At 62.3% G+C, this 21,030-nt stretch overlaps 2 protein-coding genes across 12 annotated transcripts in view; one reads left to right on the top strand and one right to left on the bottom strand.

Moving 5' to 3' along the window:
* The window catches only part of SETX (senataxin), a 58,601-nt gene extending 49,874 nt beyond the window's left edge, over window positions 1–8,727 (top strand). For all 5 annotated transcript variants that reach the window (XM_036022402.1, XM_036022403.1, XM_036022405.1 and 2 more), the window contains 4 exons: window positions 119–283; window positions 1,422–1,520; window positions 2,405–2,492; window positions 6,032–8,727. In XM_036022402.1, the coding sequence (XP_035878295.1) occupies window positions 119–283; window positions 1,422–1,520; window positions 2,405–2,492; window positions 6,032–6,757 (1,078 nt within the window). In that variant the 3' untranslated portion in view covers window positions 6,758–8,727. The remainder of the gene's footprint in view (window positions 1–118; window positions 284–1,421; window positions 1,521–2,404; window positions 2,493–6,031) is intronic.
* A 5,696-nt stretch (window positions 8,728–14,423) lies between these two features.
* NTNG2 (netrin G2) overlaps window positions 14,424–21,030 on the bottom strand; it is a 53,955-nt gene continuing 47,348 nt past the window's right edge. For 5 of the 7 annotated variants that reach the window (XM_036022400.1, XM_036022396.1, XM_036022395.1 and 2 more), the window contains 5 exons: window positions 20,593–20,667; window positions 19,131–19,232; window positions 17,543–17,710; window positions 15,998–16,132; window positions 14,424–15,349 (listed from right to left, as the gene is read on the bottom strand). In XM_036022400.1, coding sequence (XP_035878293.1) covers window positions 15,114–15,349; window positions 15,998–16,132; window positions 17,543–17,710; window positions 19,131–19,232; window positions 20,593–20,667 — 716 coding nt within the window. In that variant the 3' untranslated portion in view covers window positions 14,424–15,113. The remainder of the gene's footprint in view (window positions 15,350–15,997; window positions 16,133–17,542; window positions 17,711–19,130; window positions 19,233–20,592; window positions 20,668–21,030) is intronic. The other 2 variants (XM_036022398.1, XM_036022399.1) reach the window with 2 other exon arrangements.

The following is a 21,030-nucleotide window of genomic DNA, read 5'->3' as shown; positions in this document are numbered from 1 at the left end:
CACTGCTGAGCGTGAGCGGTGATGGGACCTACCTTTCTGTCGTGGAAACGGAGTGGGCCTTCAGCCAGAGACGGGGCTGCCGTTAGTTCTGACGTGTCCTTTTGTCCCTCTTGTTTAGCTCTTACGTGAACGTTCAAGAAATAAAAGTGGTCATAGAGTTGATCAAACTTCTCAAAGACAAGAGGAAGGATGTTACTTTCCGGAATGTGGGCATCATAACCCATTACAAGGCTCAGAAGATGATGATTCAGAAGGAGTTGGACAAAGAATTTGAAGGAAAAGGGTAAGGCATCTTCATCTGTACAGATATTTTCCGTTTTTAAGCTGAATTTGAGAAGAAAGAGGCTGCAAAGGGAGGAAACGTGGGGCGTATTCTCAGACCGGGGTCGTGGTCTAGCCCAGGGCACGGGGTTGCGGGTGGGCACGCTCGCAGCCCCGGGGACCGAGCCCCTGCCTGTGGAACACCCGCCGCCACCGGACACCTGGCGGTACGATCCACCTCGGAGCTCTCTGGGCGCTCCCTCCCGTTTAGTTCACGGCTTGTTCGCTCAGTCCTGTTCTTGCGAGACACAGGGAATCCCATTGTCACTGAGTAAATGGTTTGACCCAGGGCTGTGAGTGCAGCCTCTGGGCGTCTGTGGGCCACACTGGAGGAGGAAGAGTCGTTTTGGGCCCCACGGTAAATACACTGCGATGCGTAACAAAAATATTTCAGTGTTTTAAGTAAATTTACGGTTTTGTGTTGGGCTGCACTCACAGCCTTCCTGGGCTGTGGGTAGGACACCCCTCCTTAACCCTTTCAGTGTCTTTGTACATAGAGGGAAGATCCCGTTTTTGTCGTGGTCTTACCTTGGCAGTAAAATTAAAAAGTATTGGAAACGGATTGACTCCAAGTTTCTTGACCTAGAAACGCACAAACTACCAAAACTGGCTTTCGGGAAATGAAAGATTTAAACAGACCTTTAAAAAGTAAAGAAACAGAGTTAGTAAGCAAGCACTTCGGACAGGCTTTGTAAATGGGTGAATACACTTCTTATTTGTGCACCTGTACAAATACTCAGCCATAGAACAGAAGCTGACCCCTGTGACAGCGCAGGTAGGCCTTGAAAATGTGCTGGGAGCAGGAGCCAGACACAAAGGCCACGTGGCGTGTGGCTCCGTGGAGATGAAGAGGAGGTCCGTGGTCGGCGGGGCCTGCGGGAGGGGCAGTTGAGACCAGGCTTCTCTGGGTGGCAGAAATGTGCGGTCAGCGAAGATGGTCGCACAGCGTAGTGACTGGACTTGGAAATAGCGAGTTTTGTGTTGTGTGAGCTGTATTTCCGAAACTACACACACCACGAAAACACTTCTGAAGACTACTGCAGGAACATGTGTGTTTAATGCGTGTTTTTCTGCAGCAAACATCTCTCTCTTGTGAACAGGCTCGCAGAAGTAGATACCGTGGACGCGTTTCAGGGTCGTCAGAAAGACTGTATCATTGTCACGTGCGTCCGAGCGAACACTGTGCAAGGTTCAATTGGGTGAGTAACTGCTGTGATTGTCCCAGCTGTGAAGTTAATCCACTGTTGGTCCTGCTTGCCCGGGTACTTGCACATTAACCCATGGCACGGTGTGAGTCTGTTCTGTTTTTAGTGAGCGTGAGTGTGTCATTGGATCCGGTGTGTTTGCGGGGCCTCCTCTCCCACGGGATGTGTCGTGACGTGGTTTTTCCTCCTCTCGGTGTTTGCTGCTTCGGCCGAGTTTGTTCGCCTCGACCACGGTCAGCTTACTTCCAGAGAGGCTGAGGGGGTGCAGTGGGTGTGCCGTGGGCGACAGAAAACTCCCGAGTCTCGGTGCACTGAGATTTTTCCTCTCGTGAGTGACAGGTGAAATTTACTGGCTGTAAATATGTGCAGTTGCGCTTAGAGCAAACAGTCACGGATGTCGTCTCTGCCCCTGCCTGCAGCTGGTCTGCGTGCTGCAGCAGACCCGCCGTTTCTGAGCGCTCCTCACATCTGGCGTTGCGTTTGTTTCTGCACTCGTTCCCCCGCGTTTTAGTGCTCTCAGACACGTTTAAATTTAAGGCTGATTGATCAAGTCCCGTATTTTTAAGACGTCTGTCAGGTTTAGAAGTCATACTGTCCAGATTCCCAGTGTCTCATTCGAGTCAAAACAGGAAGCCGACAGGCACATCGGTTTAAAGGACGGCGCTGGGGGCTCTGCGCACTGTCTTCAGTGGGTCTTGCTTCTGAGCCGGGGCCCTGCGTCGGGAAGAAGAGGAGAAAGCACCGTGCCTTTACAAGTCAGAAGAGCCCATGGGAAACCGTCTAAACACTGCCTGCGTCTCACCCACACCGAAACCCCCAAACCCCCAAACCCCCGAGACACTGCGCAGAGAGAAGTAACTTTGTTTCCGATTGCCTAGGTTTCTGGCGAGCTTGCAGAGACTGAACGTCGCCATCACACGAGCCAAGTACAGCCTCTTCATCCTGGGCCACCTGCGGACTTTGATGGTAGGTGCGGGACCGGGGCCGGCGCGCTGGCGTCCCCGGTGGTGGGGCGAGGTTAGTTTTCACTGCCCGTCAGCGTGGGGTAGTGCAGGGGCCCACGGAGGCGTGCACTGGGAGCCTCCTCCCCGCTGTCCGCCCTCCGGCAGCTTCTCCCTGGAGCTCCCTCCGCAGAGGCCACTCGCCTGCGCAGCCCAGGGCCCCAGGGAGCCACGGCGAGCCACGGCGTCCTCTCAAGGGGGCCTGGTAAGAATCATTGCACCTGCATTCTGGGGCCGTTCAGGTGACGTGCAGAGCGCTCGAACTCCTCAGTGTGGCTGTCGGCCCGGCTGGGTCCCCTTCTGCCCGGGCTCTTGGCGCAGGGCTGCTGCTGCGTCCCCGGGACCCGGTGCAGACGCTCTTTCGGGAAGGCGACAGGGGCTTGTTTGGTAGAGAGCTGTGCAGCGGGACTGCTGGTATCACAACTGGCTGAAGCATGTCTTCACTCCTTGGCTCATTGGGGCGACAGCTTTCCGCTTTCCTGGTTTCTCCGCCAGTCACGAGTTCCCTTAGCGGGGATTTCCCCGCATTGGTCAGCACCACCAGAGGGCGCTCAAACACCATCCTCCTCTCTCACGCCCTCTGGGGTCTTGGCTTCTGCTGTTTGCCCCCTTGAAACAGTGTTTTCAGGCTGCGTACCTCCGGTTTTTAAGTGTGGTTAAAGGCTTTGTTTCTGGTGTATTATAAATGCTGACAATTTAAAATGAGGCTTTTAAAAATAAATCTAGTACATCACTCTCAAGTGCGTGCAGTGGCGTGGAGACGAGGCTGTTCTTTCTGCTCCGTGACATGCATCCCCTCGTTCTTGTGGAGGATAAAATCGAGTGCAGTTATACATTTTCACGATTAAAAACTTTTCTGTTGCTTCTCTGCCACGCAAATCTGTATATAAACTGAAAGTTAGAAAAAAAACTTTTTCATAGCTGTTTGTGTAAACTGTGAAGGGTGCATGGAACGGCTCTGTACTTCTTTTGCAAATTCCTGTGAATCTGTGGTTACCCTAAAGTAAAAGACTTTTTCTTCAAGAATCCTTTTTTTTTTTTTTTAAAGATTTTATTTATTTTTAGAGAGGGAAGGGAGGGAGAAAGAGAGGAACATCAATGTGCGGTTGCTAGGGTCTGTGGCCTGCAACCCAGACATGTGCCCTGACAGGGAATCGAACCTGCAACACTTTGGTTCGCAGCCCGCGCTCAATCCACTGAGCTATGCCAGCCAGGGCAGTAAAAGACTGTTTAAAAAAATTTTTTTTTCTGTGACCTTAAAGATCTGAATGTTAAAAAGGATTTACTGTCACTTGAATAATCTATTACAATGATTGTTTTTATGCAGTTGCATTTTGATCATGTTTGAACCTGAAAAGTAAAGCGTTACTAGAGCCATGTGTCTCTTAGCGGTGCCGTGTTCAAGGAGCTCTCGTGGGCACCCCGATTTGCACTGCCCTCTTTATTTGGCACCCAGGGGTTTTCTTGTGGCTGCGCCCTTGTGGTCAGCGGTACACCCCGCGGTCAGACTGGGGTGGACGGGCAGCGCTGTGGCGGAGAAGCGCGGAACGGAAGGGCGGGGAAGCCCACGAGGATGTAGGGAATTGATTCTTGTATAGCGTTCTTCCACCACCCACCCCCCTTAGAGAGTCTTTGCACACATTTGCACACCACTGACCTCTAGCTGTGATGTTATCTTCACACCCACCTTACCATCGGTGTTCCAACTTCTGTCGTCTTGGGGGCTGCTTCGTTGTTGCTATTCTTTAGCTCCGTCTCCCTCACAGAAATGGAATCAGTGGTTAAGGCGCTTGGTTTCTTCTACAAAACCAAGAGTAATAACCCCTTCTCCAAACAGTGTTTGCAGTCTTCGGATGGGGTTAGGCACCGCGTTGAGGTGCGGGAGGCTTGGCCGCAGTGGCAGCCGAGCATCTGCTTCTGCCTGTGTCTCGGCCACAGGAGGAGAGAGGAGGGGGTGGAGCCCCGGAGCTGCTCATGTGGGCCTGTTGGGGGTGCATGGTGTGTGTGACTCCTGCGGGGCTCACATACCCCGTGGGGCCACGGGGTTGCCGTCATGGATCCGGTCCGGGAAGCCGTCAGTTATGACGTGCAGCATTCCTCGGTTTGCTGCGGTTCAGCTGGGACACGGCACCTGGTTTCTGCTGAAAACTTTCATTTTATATTTGGTGAAGGAACTTTTTTAGACTTACCTAGGCAGATTTTTATCGCATCATTCATGCTGATACATAAAAAATACAAGTGAAGCGAATAGGTTCAGATATTCTTGAAAGTCACTCACTTTCGGTGTCGAACACTCGCCCTCTCCAAGGTCGGGACACACGACGTCCTTGCCTGTGCGCACCCCGTCTGGGTGCCGTCCGCGGGACGGTGCCTCCTGACTCCGCCGCCTCGGTCTCCGGCCTCCAGTCCTGCCCGCGCTCCCCAGGGTCCCGGGCTGGGACGGCTCTGCCTGGTCAGCGGGCGTCTGTGGCTAGATTTGCAGGCGAGAGCCGGGACACTTCCCTTTTTCCACCTGCGTACTGACTGTGAGTCCAGGGTCCTGGCGCTCGGCCCGGGCCCTCCCCCAGGAGGCCGTGCATGGCACCGCCCTGGGCCAGCTGCTCCAACTTCAGGGTTGGGACGCTGCGACGCAGCGCACATTTAGAATCAGTGCAGGAAACACGGCTGTTCACCGCCGAGGAGCCAGCGCAGAGAGGCCCAGTGACCTGGTCCCGCCAAGGTGATGCTGCATGCGCGGCCACCCTGCGCCCTCTTGCCTCCTGGGCAGCAGCATGAGGCTCGGAGCAGCCGGGCCCTCCCTCCTCAGCCCGTGTCTGTCTTTCCCCCTCGGGCCCACTCTGTCCTCTTTCTGCGTGTTGCTGAGGAAACTGCCGCGGGGAGGAGGGGCGGGAGGGGCGGGGCTCTTTCCGCAGATGCTCTTTTAGAGCCTCAGCTCCTCTGAGCAGAGGCCCAGGGCATGGAGTAGGGCTTCAGGGGATGAAGATACTGTAGCCCTTTGGAGCTGGGGAGGCCTTTGGGAGTCTGATGAAAGCTGCGGACCTTTTCTAGAATAGCTGGAGGCACTCAAAAAAGGCACTTAGGGCTTTCTGAAGCCAAAGCCTTCCTCTTCGGATGCCGGTAGCCCGGCCGCGAGACCTGCGAGACTGCATCTGCAGCCCCCGGGAGCTTCCTGGGGTGACGGGCACGCGCTCTGCACTGTCCGGCACGTGTGTCGCTGGTCACGCGTGGTCACTGAGCACTTGCAGTGTGGCTGGTGCCACTGAATTCTTAATTGTATTTCATTTAGTTAGTTGACGTTGAAACAGCGTCACGAGGTTGCTGCCCGGGGTGCAGGGCCGGCGCCGGCCGCTTCCCTGCCAGCCTGTCGAACGGCGACGGGCTCTGGGGGACGTGCGCGGGAGTCTGCTTCTTTCTTTGTCCCGGAACGAAGCGGGAGCCCTGAGCTTCCCGAGCTCGTGAGTGTTTGTTGGGGTGTAACTCTTTCTCCCTTCTCTTGGTTTCAAGGACAATCAGCACTGGAACCACCTGATTCAGGACGCACAGAGGCGCGGTGCCATCATCAAGACCTGCGACAAAAACTATAGACACGACGCAACGAAGATCCTGAAACTGAAGCCCACGCTGCAGCGAAGTCTGACCCACCCCCCCGCCCTGGCCCTGGAGGGCTTCAGCCCCCGGGGCGGCTCCCCCAGCAGCAAGTCCGAGAGCGAGATTATCAAGGCGCTGTTTGCGTCTTTCGTGAATGGCACCGCCCCTGACCCTAAGGAAGCTGCTGCTACCGCTGCTGCCAAGGACCCCGAGAGGCCTCCGGTTAAGGACCAGCCGCGGGACCCACGACTGCTTAAGAGGATGGGCCTGAGCTCTGAAGCGCAAGGGAGGTGCCTGAGGGATCCGGAGCCCTCGAGCCCCCAGCACCAGGGAGCAACGCCCCCCTTGGGCGAGCCCGGCTTCCCTGGGAGCCCCCAGGTGCCGGGCAGCACCACGGAGTGGTCCACGGCCACAGGGAGCGTCCACTGGCCGCACGCGCCGTGTGAACCTCCTGCTGCCAGCGCCGCCGCCACAAGCGTGTATGACCAGGAGTGGGGGCACAGCCGCCAAAGAGACGCCAGGGCTTTCAGGGACTGGGACCAGGAGATGCCTAGCCCTGTGAGCCATCGCCCCAAGAGGAACTCGGGCTGGGACCGGAGACCGGAGAGGGAGGACAGCCGCTCAAAGAGGAGGAAACTGTAGGGAAGCCGGGGACGAGCCCCCCGGCCACAAGCACCGCCGCCAGCTTCAGGGGGCCGGCTGGTGGGACTGTCCAGATAAGACTCGGGTTTCTTCAGAGGAGTGTGTGCGCTGCTGGAACGTGGGGAACGCAGCCTGACCCCGGGGCCTGTGGGTCACCCTTGGCACCTTCCTGCCCGTTGCAAACCCTCCCAGAGGGCGTGCGAGTGTCATCTGTGTTGCCTGAGGCCGCAGGCTTGAACACCGGTCTCTCCTCCTCCTGTAAAAGGGCCAGTCCCACCGAGTGCGTGCCAGAGAAGCTGAAATACGCATTTGCATAGCAAACGGCAAAGTCCTTTTAAAGTTTAATCCGTAGACCGCTTTTCTCTCTCCTGCTTACAATGCTGATTATTTTCAGCAGAACCAACTTTGTTTTAAAGGAAGAAAGAAAAGCAGGAGAGAGACAGGCCCTCTCGGCCCTCGTGGGACAGGCCGGGCAAACTGTCTCAGGTGGGAACAGAACACCCGCTCCGAGGGAAGGCCAGGAGGGGGTGCAGGTCCTTGGAGTTCAGACCAAGGTCAGAGCGGGAGTCTCCCGCGGCCTTTGGGAGCTCTGTCGGCCTGTGAGGACGCGTGGTGGTGCAGTGTCCCTGGTGTGGGGCCTGGCCCCCGCGGGGTGGGAGGGACCTGGACAGAGGGGCGGTCGCCAAGTCTTAGAGCCCAGCTTCCTGAGCACGCACGGATCGCCCGGGGACTATCCCACGTGAGAAGGCACAGCAGCGGCGGCGGCTGGCAGGTGTGGAGCCAGGTTCGGGGCGACACGCTTCAGCCACCAGCTGATGAGGGGAACAGGCCCTGGAGCTGGATGGGCCCCGCTTGAAACCTTCCTTGTTTTCTGCTTAAGCAGACAGGGCTCTGCACTACTCAGAGATTTCTACCGAGTAGATTACTGAGAGTTCTTTAAAAAGCAGCATTTGGTTGCCGAAAGTCTCGGCACCACACTTCCCCATGACCTGTGTCCCCTCCCTGGCACCCAGACAGCGCTCCTGTCAGCAGGGAGCACGCCCTCCCCATCTCGGGGTGGGAGGCGGTCCTGGCGGAGCCAGAGAGGGCGGTGCGGGGTGGGGCTGGGGGCCCTTCGAGCTTCATGCGTGTGCCTGGGCATGAGAGCTCATTGCTGCTCTAAGTTTACTTTTCTGCAACCCTGGTAAAGTGCTCGGTGGAGCAGACCCTTGCAGCGGTGACCATTTAGAATTAAAAACGCTGTGAGCTGGGGCAGGAAGCGAGGCCCACAGCTGCAGTGAGGACCGCAGGCCCGAGCAGCGTCGCTTCCCGGAAAGCTTGGTACCTGCCCCCTCGGAGCGTCCCCACTGGCCGCCCGGTCTGGTCGTGCACAATCCAGTCGGAGACCCGCACTGCCCTTCCCGAGGAGCAAGCCTGCACCCTGGGCCCCTCCTGGAGGAAGAGGCCTGCCCGGTTTTGCCCTGGAAACCGTTCCTTGTTCAGCTGGTGAAAGCATTTGCGTAAAGCCTTTCCTGTGTGTTGCAATGCCGTTCTCGACGTGGCTGTCCCTCACGGCAGTGTCACTGCGGGAGATCACTGCAAGGTGAGGAAGGGCCTGTGGCTTCGTCCTCGCCCGGGCGTGGTGAGAACCTGTTTTCTCCCACTGCCTCTTCTTTCAACACGAGTGGGTTTCACTCCACTTCTTCAGTGCAGCTGGCCTTGGGTGCACAGGTCACTGTGTTTCACGCAGTGTCGGGAGCCGGTTTTGATAAGTACATGTCAATAATCTGTAAATGAGTTTTATAACCGAGATGCACTAAACTATTTTCTGAAGCTAGTTGTGCACATTATAATTTTTTGCTGGAGCTTTGATTTTTCTACGCTCTGAATTCCTAGCAGGGATTTGGCAAACGTTCAATCTGTTCTCTTTGTTAAAACTTAAATTTTAAGAGAAAATAGCAGAATTAAAAAGTGGAAACACGACTGACATGGCTTAGGAGTTCTGTGTCGATGATGTGAGGTGCAGCGTACTTCCCAGGCGACCCGCCGGGCCTGCCGCCGGACTCGTCTTACCCGGGCTGCTCTTCAGCCCCCGGCGCCGCCTCTGGCTCCCCAGCCCTCTCTGGAGTCTTGTTTGGAAGGCACGGAGGTGTACGTCCCAGCCGGCCCACCGTGGTGGCAATGGTGCGTCAGACACCGACATCTGGTCCGCCAGGAACGCAGGCTCCCCAGAGTCGGGGCGGGATTGGGGACGGGGGCAAGCAAACGGTGACCCATGAAAAGAGCTCCCGGGGCACCCCCGACGGGGGCAGGGACTGGTTGGGGCTGACTGCTGACGGCTGCGGCCGGAACAAGCTTCACGGAGCTGGGGGACGTCCAGGAGTGCAGGCCTGTTCAGAGGCACACGCCCTCGGCCTCGGGGCACTGTCCCCGGGGCAAGGGAGCAGAGCCTCCCCGGCCCTGGCTCGCTCCAGACGGTTGCACAGGGGGAGGGGAGGGGACAGGACGTTCGGGGAGTCACAGGGCACGGCGAGCACACCCTGACCTGCAGGGACGTGCGAGCCCTGTGGCGGCCTGCACGCAGGGGCCCCTCCCAGCTGGGGCGGTGGTTTCCAAAGTCCCTCCAACGGCCGCACAGCCACCCCCTCTCGTTAGTTGAGGACTAAATAGTCCAAGGAGGACGCTGAAACCCAGCTTCAGCTTGGGTGGAACGCAGTGTCGTGGGGACCGCAAGGCAGTCTCTGTGCACGCAGAACCCTTCCGTCACCCTTCAGGGACCGAGGTACGGTCACCGTCGTGCACAGAGGACACTTGCCAAGTTAACCGGCGCAAGCGGCGCCCACAGCGTGGCAGGCGGCAGCCCAGTGTGCTGGCGTCCTTGCAGCTCGCCGGTTAACTTGGGCCTCGGGCCTGCGCTCGGCTGCCCGTTCCCAGGAGGCATTGCTGCAGAGTCTCGCGCTGGATGGCGCTGTCCCCCCACGGCTGCACTCTGGAGTCTCGAGGGAGCCGCTGAACCCTGCTCTCCTGGGCTCTGCCCCAGGCTTCCTGGTCTAGCCCTGGGGGCGAGTGGATGAGGTCGGCCAGTCAGGGCCAACTCTGTGACCTGGGGACTGGGTGTGTCCACAGTGACTCCCAGGCCACTGATGGGCAGTCCCGGCTCTTCCTGCCTCTGTGAAATCAGTCCCAACAGTGCATGTGAGCCCGAGGGGACGGGAGGCCGGCAGTGAAGTCCGTGCCGGGGCACTCAGCGCCGCAGCACAAGAAGCTGACCTTCCTAGGAGGAAGGGCCGCTGCGCATGCTCCCCCTGCCTCGTGGAGCGCGTGGGGTCCCACACCCCCGGGGTGCAGGGAGGAGATGGGTTACTGCAGCCGGCCTGGTGGCAGTGTGCGCGTGGGCTTGTTCCGTCCTCACCGTCACGCCGTGATAAGGTAGCGTTTTGAACACCCCCTCTCACAGGAGAGGAGCCTGGGGAACACGGAGACGGGGTGACTTGCCCAAGGTCAGCCAGGTGGCCGGACCCCCGAGTGTGTGCCTTCGGGACCACCCTCCCCTTCTCGGGGAGTGGGGGCACCGGGCCCTCTGCCACTGGGCCACCAGCTGCACAGCCACAGCGACTCCAGCTGCCGCCCAGACCCTGTCCTGCCTGAGGGGCGTGTGGGCGAGGCTGTGGCACACCCGCTGGGAGCCGGGCCCCTCGGCCAGCAGGCCCTGGGGGGCGAGGAGAACGCTAGGAGGGGCCGAAAGCCAAAGGCCGGGCCTTCCCTCCCTGTTTCCAAAGAGCGCCTTCAACGTGATGTGCAGGGTGATGCTGCTAAGTGCTGCCCTAGAGGCTTGTGGGGGGCACGCGGGCTGGTGGGGGGCGTGCGTTCAACGAGGCTGTTCCTGTTTTAGGAAGTAAGGGAAGTAGAGGGAAGGGGGACAGCTGTGCGGCTTGGCGTTGCGGCTTGGGCTTCTGTGCCAGGACTGGGCTTGCGTCTGGTCTCGGCCGCGCCTGGGTTGTGTGGCCCTGGGCAGCTTGCCTGTCCTCTCTGCTGGCTTGTGTTGCTTCCTGCGCCCTTCCTCGGGACGGGGCAGACAGCCCGCCTCCCTGGATGGAGTGGGAGCACTGGCCACGAACACGCAGGGCTGGGCCCGCAGCAGGCGCGAGGCCGGACTGCCCACCGGAGGGAGGCAGGTGTGCAGGCTGCGGGGCGCCCTGGCCACTGCGGGCAGGACGCTGGGTGATGCCCCGGCTCCCTGGGGCCCTCCCCGCACATCTGCCTAGCTTGGTCCTCAGGGGCTTGGGGGCCCGAGAGCCTTCAGGTGGCCTTTTCCGCCGGGGCCACCCAGAGTTGCCTTTGGGTACAGTGCCTCGGTTCTGTGGCCAGGGCACCCCCGGGGCCACAGTGGCCGAAGCCGGACAGTGGCTGCACGGATGGGTGGCTCTCGGCTCTGCCCACGTCGGGGAGACGGACGCCAGGGAGGCTGCCGCATGTGGCTGTGTTTCGTGGAAAAGCACTGGGGACCGGTGTCAAAATCTCAGCGGTCACTAGCACTGGGTGGAGAATGGGGGTGGTTTTGACTTAGAAATTACCATCTCGCCTTTCTGTGTCTCTGACTTCTCTGCAGCTGACATCTGTGTTGAAAAAGGGAAAGATCAGCAAGCAAAACTTTTCTTCCCCAGGCCTTTTCCCTGAACTCTTCTGGCCCGAGTTGTGCTGGGGGTTGTGGGCAGAGGAGGGGTCCCCAGGGGAGTGGTGAGTAGATCAGCCGGGCCCAGCCCGCCAGCGGTGCCCACTGCTGCTCCCTAGGTGCCCGTAGACGCTGCGCAGCTGGACCGGGTGCAGAGGAGGCAGAAATGGCAGGTGCGGTGTCTGCTTGTTTAGAGGAGGGGGTGGGTGGGGAGGCATGTCCCCCGACAGCCAGGCCGTGCAGCTGAAGCCCGGCTCCCGGGGCCCTGTGCTGCAGTCGGGCGGAGGGTGGGGGCGGGAGCAGTTGGGTCTGGCCCTGGGGTGGGGGGGGTGCCCCCTGCTGGGGCCCTGGTCTGGGTCAAACCCTGGGCTCTGGAGTCAGGCTGTCGTGCCTCTGCTGCTCAGTGAGTGGGACTCGGGGCAAGTTCTGTCCCTTCCCCCGGCCTCCACATCACCGCTGGTGAAATGGGTGTGGCCGTCTTTCCCGGTCAGTGGGTGTTGACCTGGGGAAGTTTGCTCCAAGCTTGAGATGTCTGGGGATGCTTCTGGCTATCACAGGGGGAGGGAGGTTCCGCTGGCGCGGAGTGGCTCCAGGCCGGGCCTGCTGCCGACCTGCAGTGCACAGGACAGGCCCCTCCCGAGAGGGCCGCCTGGCCCCTGAGGCCGGTGGCACTGAGCTGGAGAAAGTTGTCCCCGGGGGAAGGCGAAGGTCACCATGCTGCCCAGCGCTATGAACACTGGCTGTGTCCCGAGACAGGAGATGAGAGGCTCTTCTCCTCCCCTCCCAGAGCCCCATGGCAGAGGGCACTCCGGCTGGGAGAGGACACTGGGCTCCCCTAACCACCTCCTCTGCTCTCAGCTGCCTGCGAGATGTCCGAGTTTTCCCAGTGGCCACTGGCAGCCTGCTCTCCAGCCTGCACCCGGGTTCCGGTCTGGGCCCCGCCCTCAGACGCTGGGTGCCGCTCTGGTTTGCAGCTGCTCCTGTGCAGCCCTCACGTGCAGACCGGCTGACGCAGCTCTGGTCCTGGTCTGGCTGGGAGGGGTTGGGGAGGACAGCGAGGCCGCCAAGGACCCTCTCCGCCCAGACCCCTCTGGAGACTCCCCCCCTGCCCAGGGAATCACACCCGGGGTGACACAAAGTGGGGGTGGTAGAAGCTGCTGGTGTCAGCCCAGAGCTCCTCTCTAAGGCCGCCCCCCCCCCCCCACAGTGCTGGCCTGTGAACAGCTGCTCTCCCAGCAGCTGCGCCGAGGAAGGAGGCTGCCCCTCACCCCAAAGTGTGACTGACGTGCCAGAGCCCGCTGGGGGGCACCCCACCATTCCATCCCAATTCCCTCCCTTCCTAAGGAGCCCACATGCCCAGCCCAGCCCCCAGACTGTGCTTCGAGCCCGGGCTGGACTCCCCTATGGTTCAGTGCTGTGGTGACCAGGGCGAAGGCAACTTGTTTACAGATGGTAGCCTGCGTAGGCGGTCGTCACCCCCCCCCCCCCCCCCGTGGGTTTGGGTCTGCTTCTGCCCCTCGTCCTCACTCTCAGGTGGGGGTGCAGGCAGGGCCTGTTCTGGAAGGAGGTGGCCCAAGGCGGCAAGGTCTTGACGACTCGGCCTGACGCTGCTGGAACCGGTCTTCGTGGCGAACTGTGTGGCGTGGGGGCCGCGGCCCAGAGATGAAGGGTTTGCTGGGGTCTCTGGACCCGGGGCTGGATGCCAGGGGGCGGGGCCTATGGCTTAGGAATTGCTAAGTCTGCCGGTAACAGAAAAGCCAAATTCCAGTTGTTAATCGCATCCAAGTTTATTTTTTTGTCACACGTCAAGAAGTGCGGAGGTCGGCTATCAGGGCAGGTCCTCGGCCCTGCCAGGGCCTCAGGGCGGCAGCTTCCACCTTTCAGCCGCCACCGGAGTCTCACACCTGCGTGGCCAGGTGGGCCCTCCCCACAGCCTGCTGAGCCAGGGCCCAAACAGGGCCAGCTGAGGCTGGGTGTGGAGTGGGGGGAGGGGAGGTATCTGAGGAACTCTCTGGAAGCCCCACCCATCACCCCTGCTTTCAGCTTATTGGCCAGAACTATCTCACAGCCACTCCTACTCGTGGGGAGCCCCCCCCCCGCGTCTCACTTCCGAGGGGGAGGGCTCGGTCAGTGAGGAAGGTGGTGTGCGCCACAAGGACGGACAGAAGGACAGAAGGCACTTGCGTTGGGGGCTGGGAGCTGAGCCCCGCAGCCTGGGCTGGGGGTGGGTCCGGTATCAGGTGTGGCTCCTGCTGTGACCTCACTCCCGAGGCCAGGTTGGCTCAGCTGGCTCTTAGCGTGGCCTGGGGGGCTTGAGGGGTGTGTGGCAGGTCTGACCCACCCAGGGCAGGGGCTGGAGGGGTCAGGGGGACCCAGGTGGCCCCGGGTCACTGCCCGGCCGCTAGGAAGCTGGTGGGGAGGGGAACCCCAAGAGCTGGGGACCCCCAGGACACCCTCTCTAGCACAGGGTCTCTGCGAATGAGCCCCATCCTTCAGCACTGCTCAGCTCTGCAGCTGCCCCTGGACCCAGCCCGGGACTTGGGGTGGGGGGACTCCTGAGGGAGGCAGCAGCAGCCGCAGACGCTGGGCCTGAAGCACCGGGTTGGCAGCTCTGACGCCCCACAAGTGTCGTGATTTCAGAACCCGAGCGTGGAAGTGCCGCACCAGAAGGCGGGGCCAGCCGCTTCCCTCGGGCTTCTCAGCAGCCATACCAACGCCCACCCCACGCTCGCAGACTTGACAGCCGAGGAAAAGTGCAATAAGCCGGGTTTGGTTTGGTTTTTGGTGAGAGGAGGGAGGCAACCTCCCAAGTTTGGGGAATAAGCGGTCCCCGGCAAGGCCACGTGCCTGGCTCAGGCGAGAGCGCTCCGCCGGCCCCGCCCGCGGTGGGCGGGGCTTCCCGGTCTCCTTCCCCGAAGGGCCTGGAGAATGTGGCCTCAGAGGGACACGGGCGCTTTAAGGCAGTTTCCTGGGCTCCTCTTCCAATCCCCAGCGAACACAAAGAAAGCAGGCCCCGGAGGCAGCAGCGAGCAGACCTTTACTCTGTGCAGTTACACACCATCAACCACGCCGCGGTGACCGGCGCCCCGCTCCTGCCCCTCCCTGCAGGGGACGGTTAACACGAACAAAAATAGTTCTCTACAAAACGGAGTTTCCAGCGCCCCCCGCCCCCAGCTCTCCTCCTCCTCCCTCCCCCGGACAAGAGCTCCCGGGCCCGGGCGTGGTTCCCGCCTGGCGTCCGGTGGGCTGCAGAGGAGAACGGAGAAGGAATGTAGGGCGCAGTCAGCCGCTGCAGGTGTCGCAGCTGGACTTCCGGTCCGCCGGCCGAGGGCGAGCCAGGGACGGGCGCGGGGTGTCCGCAACAGTTGTGTGTGTGGACCTGCGGTGCTGGGCGAGCAGCGTTTCCCTCCGCCCTTGGTCTCACCGCCAGCAAAAAAAATATAAGGAGAGGGGCTGCGGGACGTAGAAAAACTAAGACCAGAATAGCAGGCCGCTGGGGTCAGGACCCCTCGGCGCCCCCTGCTGCAGCGCCAGGGCGGGGGCAGGTGCCACGGAGGGGGTTGGGAGGAGCGCGGAGGACTCCGCTGAGTAGCACCTGGGAGCAGCTCGGGCCGCACCCTTCTCGTCGCCCGGCCCCCGGGGCGCAGGGCCTAGGGCGCAGAGCTCGCAGACCGGCCCTCGCGGGCCGCGGGTCCTCCGGTGGGCTCAGCAGCCTAGGTGGGCGGCCAGACCCAGCAGCAGGAGGCAGCCGAGCAGGGTGGTGGGGCGCGGTGAGGCCCCCGGCGCGTGGTCGCAGTCCAGGCCCCCGTCCTCGTCTGCGGGGTCGCAGCGGGGCTGCTCGCAGCGCACGCCGGTGTAGCCGCGCGGACAGGCGCAGCGCTGGTTCTGCACGCAGGTGCCGCCGTTCTGGCAGAGCAGCTGGTCGTCGTCGCACACATTGGCTGCGGGGCGAAGGGGCAGTTAACTCGAGTCGAGGCCCAGTCCAACTCCACCTCCCCCACCCAAGTCGCAGCTTCTGAGACGGGATATGGCGAGCCCCTGGGGGTGCCGCTTGGACCAGGTGGGTGCTGGAGACTTGGGGCGCACTTGGTGTGGAACGTCCCCGCGTGGACGGTGACTACGTCAAGGAAACCTCGCCTGTGCCTCCCTTCCGCAGCAGCTGCTGGCTGTCCCCGCTCCTGGCACTGGCCTTGGGGCTGTTCCGTGTGGCTGGAGCGCTCGCCCATCTTCTTACCTCGGCTAATGCGAGTCTCCGCCAGGCCTTTTCCTCCGACGGCCTCGCTGCCTTCCTCTCCCAGCCAACTCCAACCAACCCCCGGCTGCACTTTGCCTCCCACTCCCTTCCCAGACAACTCCAGCTCAGCCTCTCGGGATTCGCACTTGACCCCGCCCCTATCCGCAGTTGCACAGGCCCTCTCCCCACCTGTACCCACCCAGCGCCCGGACACTGTCTCCGGCAACCTCAGGCCACCTCTCTAAGCCCTGCCAATGCGCCAGGCCCCTGCCCCCGCAGCATTGGCTTCCCGGCGCCCCGCCCACCGCCCCCCCCCACAGCACCAGGCCCCGCCCACCGGCGGGCGCGCACTCACGGTAACAGCCTTGGCGCCAGTAGTGTGTGGGGAGGCAGTCGTCGCACTTGGGTCCCGCGGCGCCCTCGCGGCACTCGCAGAAGCCGGTCTCGTTGCACCGGTCGTGCATGGAGCCGATCTGGTTGCAGTTGCACTCTGGACGGACAGGGGCGCCGTGTGCGCTCAGGGGGACTTGTGGGCACGGACCTCACCCCACCCAGCCGGCTCGGCGGGCGAGCGGTGTCCGCGTGAGCCCGTGGCTAGATGGCGGGCGTCCGAACTCGACGGAAGACCGACTTCATTCCCTGGTGCCCCTCCCCCTCCGGCGCTGTGTGGTCTGGGACAGACTCTCCCCCTCCCTGGGCCTCAGTCTCCGCATCTGTGACCAGAACAGTCACTTCCAAACAGCTCTGATAGGTGCAAGGAGCCTCATCAGAGGCAGGGGCCCTCTGTCCGGGGCCTGTGGTAGGTAGGGGTGTGTGTGTCTTGGGGGTGGGAGATGTAGCCCCCACCTGTAGGTCCTTCCAGGGCCCATGCAGGAGTAGCCCCAGAGGCCTCCAGCCTCTCCAGCTGGTCTCCTGGGGCCCATGCACAGCACGGGACAAATGTCCCCTCTCCAGGGATCCGAAAAGCCCAGTGCTGGGCCTGGGGGTTAAGGCAGTCGGACGCTGGTGGGGGAGGGGCGCCTCTAATCGGATCCGGAGGCCCAGCCCTGCCCCTGCCGCCGGCCGTGTGACGTCTGCAGCACAGTTCCGTCTGGATCACTTTGGAGTTGATGGGATTACCCGGAGGCGGCGGCTGTGATTCAGACCGACAGCTCCAGCTGTGTGGGCGGCCCCCCCTCTTCCAAGCCAGAGCTGGCCTGGGGGTGGGCGGTGGGAGCCCCAGGGGTTGGGCACCAGGGCTGAGCTTTGGCCTCTGCTGGAGACAGGGGCAGGGGTGGTGGGCATGGTGGGCGCTGGTTGGGGGCCACGGCTTTGGCCTTTTGGGATGGCCTGTCTCTGCCCAGGCCCAGGGTCCCAAAGCCAGTTCTGGAGCAGAGTTTGAAAAAAACCCACTGGGGCTGTGCTTATAAAGCGTTAGAAGAATTTCATTTGAGAATTTTCTGGCTTTTAGCCGCGGAAAAGGGTTGAAAACCTTTGATCTGATTCCTCTCCTGATTTTACAAGCAGAGAAACCTGGGATGCCGGGAGAAGGGAAGGGAATTGCCCAAATGCACAGAGCAAACTCATCCTGCCAGCAGAGGGCGCTCAAAGCCCTGCTCACAGCCCGGAGCTGCAGCTGGAGCGGAGGGGAACTGGATCCAGAAAGCGGCAGGCGGGTTCCTGCCTCACAGGGCACGAGGGTCAAAGGTCCAGGGAACCGGTGGGCGGGGATAACGATGGCTTCCCTAAGACTCGAACCAGTCTGACCCCAGCCCGAGGCCCGGAACCAAACTGGGACGTGACTGACAGCAGATTCGGGGGCTTCGTGGGCCCTGGGATGGGAATTCCCGCAGCCTCCCGAGGTCCCGACCCAGGGGTGTTCAGACCCCGCCCCGCCCCGCACTCCGCCCTCCCGGCTCACCGATGCACACGTTCTCGTCGTCCAGCTCAGCCGAGCCGTTGCGGTAGAAGCCCAGGCGGCAGTGCTGGCAGTGCTGGCCTCGCGTGTTGTGCTTGCAGCTGACGCAGGTCACCACGTTGAGGAAGTCGATGTAGCTGCAGCGGTTGGAGTGGCCGTAGCACTCGCAGTCTGGGCCGGTGGCGCGGGAGACACCGGGGTCAGGGGTGCAGGGCGAGGAGGCCCTCCTGCTGCCCCTCCCCCGTGCATGCAGGGAAACTGAGGCACAGGGGGAGGCAGGGCCAGCCCCAGGGCCCATAGGTCAGGCCCGGTGGAGGGAGGTTCAGGGAAGAGATGGGCCCGCCAGCTTGAGCCCGGCCTGCAAAACCCCCCTCACCCCATGGCCGGGGTCCAGGGAGGGCCAGTGGGCAGCAGGTGCCGGGCACGCCAGGGTGAGGTGCTCTTAGCAGAGACGTCGGGAGATGCCAGGGTGATTAGGAGTGATTCATGCAGGGGGTGGGGGGAATGGCCACCGGACTGTGCGCCCAGGGCGGGTGTTCGCCACCACGCCCCCAGAGGCTCACTGAAGGGTAGGTGCATGCATGAATGCTGGGCAGGATGGATGGAAAGGGCCAGAAGCTTCCCCCCCATGCTGCTTTGGAAGACGTCTGGAAGGAAGAATGCCACCTGCAGGGCCCTTCTTATTAGCCTGAGCTGTTCTGCAAATGTGATTGACACCAGAGGACCCGCCCACCTCATCTCCCTCCAGCCTCGGAGTCCAGCGTTGGACTCCAACCACAGGCACAGGGCCCCGTCTCTGCTGGAGGACCCCAGCCCTGCATCCGCTCCAGGCATGGGGCGAGCCCCGTGACCACCTGGGGCAAGGCCCCACGGATGGAGGTGGATTCCACCCCCTCGTAAAGGGGTGGGGCTTGGCGAGGAGGGTCACCTTCCCTGACATAAGAATGGGGGACATTTCTTCGCGTCCTTCCAATGGGGCTCAACACCTCCTTGACTAAGAAAGCCAGTGTGGCTGCCCCTGACCAAGGGAGGGTGCCGGCCACCCTCTCTGAAGCGCCTGCTAGGTGTCTCCAGAGGACCCAGCCTCCCTTCTGTGGTGGGAGAGCAGGGAGGACTGGGTGTCAGGGGCCGCGGCCGTGGGAGACCTCGAGGAAATGAGCCGAGGAGATGGGCCCAGGAGGAGATGGGCCTCCAGGACCTGCCCCTGGCCCTTGTCCCTTCAGGGACGAGAAGGCAGGGCACCCTCCCAGTGTCCCGAGGAGCAGTGTGGTGACCCCTGTGTCCCAGGTCTTCCTTCAATGGAGATGAGCCCCAGGCCACACCCCCCAGGGGAGCCGGGACAGGCTCTTCCCAGCAGCTGCTCTGCACTGCCTGCTGTGCCTCTGACTCACACCTGCTCCCAGCTCCCTTGGGGGGTGGGGGTGGGGGATTGGAGAGAAGGCAGGCTCAGCTTCACCTTGACCCAGCTCCCCGGGAGAGTTTCTGAGCCTGGCCTCGGCCCTCCTCCCTGCCTCGGTTTCTTCCCGTGAGGGTGGATGGGGGGGGCGGTTACTGGAGGAGGGCTGACCCGGCGCTGGGGCCTTCCTCTTACCTGGGAACTCTCCATCAGGCACCACTTGAGGAGATTTGGGCCTGAGCTGGGAAGGCTTGGAGGCCTTGGCGGGGGTGGGGGCAGCGGTGAAGGTGCCCACAGCTTAGAGAGGCGAGAAGCAAACTCTTCCGTCAGCCACAGTCCTGCTGCCCGGGGTGGGCGGTCCGGGCCCAGGGAAGGCTCAGCGAGGGCCCCCCCAAGGACCCCTGGCGAGCTCCGGGCGGCTCTGCCACCAGCTCGGAGTGGAGGTGACCGAGCACGTCCAGGAGCACCCAGAACCAGCCTGCCCTTGGACCCCGCCTCAGACAGCATCACCACGCCCAGCTGGGCAGACCCCCGAGTCACTGCACTCCGGGATCCCCCACAGCATGCGCAACACCGGGCGGAAGCCCCCGATAGTCTCGTGGCGGGTCGGACACAGGGCTTCTCCTCTGCTCCCCTGTCCCCACCCCCCAGACTCCCACGAGCATCACCCCCCGAGTCTGCGAGTGGCAGCCACACACGCCTTTGGCATCCCTCCTCCTCCCGAAGCTTCTCCTACCCCAGCCACAGCCAGGCCTTTCCCATCCCCGGTTCCCCACTGGCACGCGCTGCAGGGCACGGCCTGTTCAGGACCCGCCCCACGTGTCCGGGCGAGCCTGCCAGACTCCAGGAGCCTGGTGTCCCAGCCAGTGCAGGGCCGGGAGGTGGCGGCTCCAGCCCCTCCAACTGTCAGCGTCTGGGAGCTAACTGCAGACCCTCCCTCGCCGATTCTGGTTCCTGCTCTGCAACATCCTGCCAGCAGAGGGCGCTCAAACCCCTGCTCCCAGCCCGGCGCTGGAGCAGAGCCCGTGCGGAGGGGAACTGAATTGGGGCAGGAGGAGATGGCACTCCTGCCTACCAGGGCATTAGAGTCTAATGTCCAGGGAACAGGTGGGCTGCGAGGAGGGTGGCTCCCCTTCTTGGAGACTGGGGCAGGTCTGCGTGCCCCCTGTGCGCGCCCATCTGTGGCTGCAAACAAGCCCAGGTGCGCCTCCTCCCCCGCAGTTGGGGCCCGAGGCTCCGGGCCTGCCGCCGCCTCAGCCCTCCCTCATCCAGCACCCCTTCCCCTGCTGGGCGGGCCGCTCTCGGCCACACCACCGAGAAGCCTTTGCCCGTGGGCCCGCCACCGGGATGGCCCGGGGCCCACTTCTCCTGTTATCTCCCTGTTGTGCTCGCAGTCGCCCCCTGCAGGAAGCCCTGACACTCAGCGCTCCATCGCACCTGCACTGGGCTCCCCAGTGCTTCGGGGGATGTGTGACCACAAGGGGTGGGTTTGGTGATGTCACTGACCCTAAGCAGGTGAGAGGTAGGTGGGGGTCAAGGAGAGCACCAAGGCCCCGCCCTCAGTCCCCTGCAGCCCCCACCCCAGGTCCCCACCATGTACACCTGCTACCTCCACTAAGGGGGAGGGGCCTGTGGGTCTAAGAAGATCCCCCCATACCTTGTGTACTGGAGGACCCCTGGGGCCAGGGGGATCTCTCCCCTGGGGGGGCTCCCGTCCATGGCCTGATCCACTCTTGGGGGGAAGAAGAGAAGACAGCAGGTCACACGAGAGGATGGGGCTGGGGGTGTCCTGGGGACGGTCTGCGGCATCCCTGCCCCACAGGCCCCCTAGCAGACGCAGCTCTGTAAGAAGGGCCGTCTGCACCTGCCACGGAGAACCAGGTCCGTCCGCACTACTGCAGCCTGCGGCGGGCGCCCACGGGCCTGACACCTGGCGGGCGGGCACCTCCGTGCCTGAGACTCGGGGCGCTCCTGTCTGCCGCGGGACCCCTGGTTCGGGCACTCTCCTGCCCTCCCCGTGTGGGCCCGTCCCCTACTGAGGGGCGGAGCAACACCGAGTCCCACACCCGGGCCCAGGCCTCTCGCGCTGGCGGCT

The sequence above is a fragment of the Phyllostomus discolor genome, chromosome 3, assembly GCF_004126475.2.
Source record: "Phyllostomus discolor isolate MPI-MPIP mPhyDis1 chromosome 3, mPhyDis1.pri.v3, whole genome shotgun sequence".
Lineage (NCBI taxonomy): Eukaryota > Metazoa > Chordata > Mammalia > Chiroptera > Phyllostomidae > Phyllostomus > Phyllostomus discolor.
The sequence above is the reverse complement of the archived record's forward strand: the minus strand, read 5'-3'. Positions and strand labels throughout refer to the sequence as shown.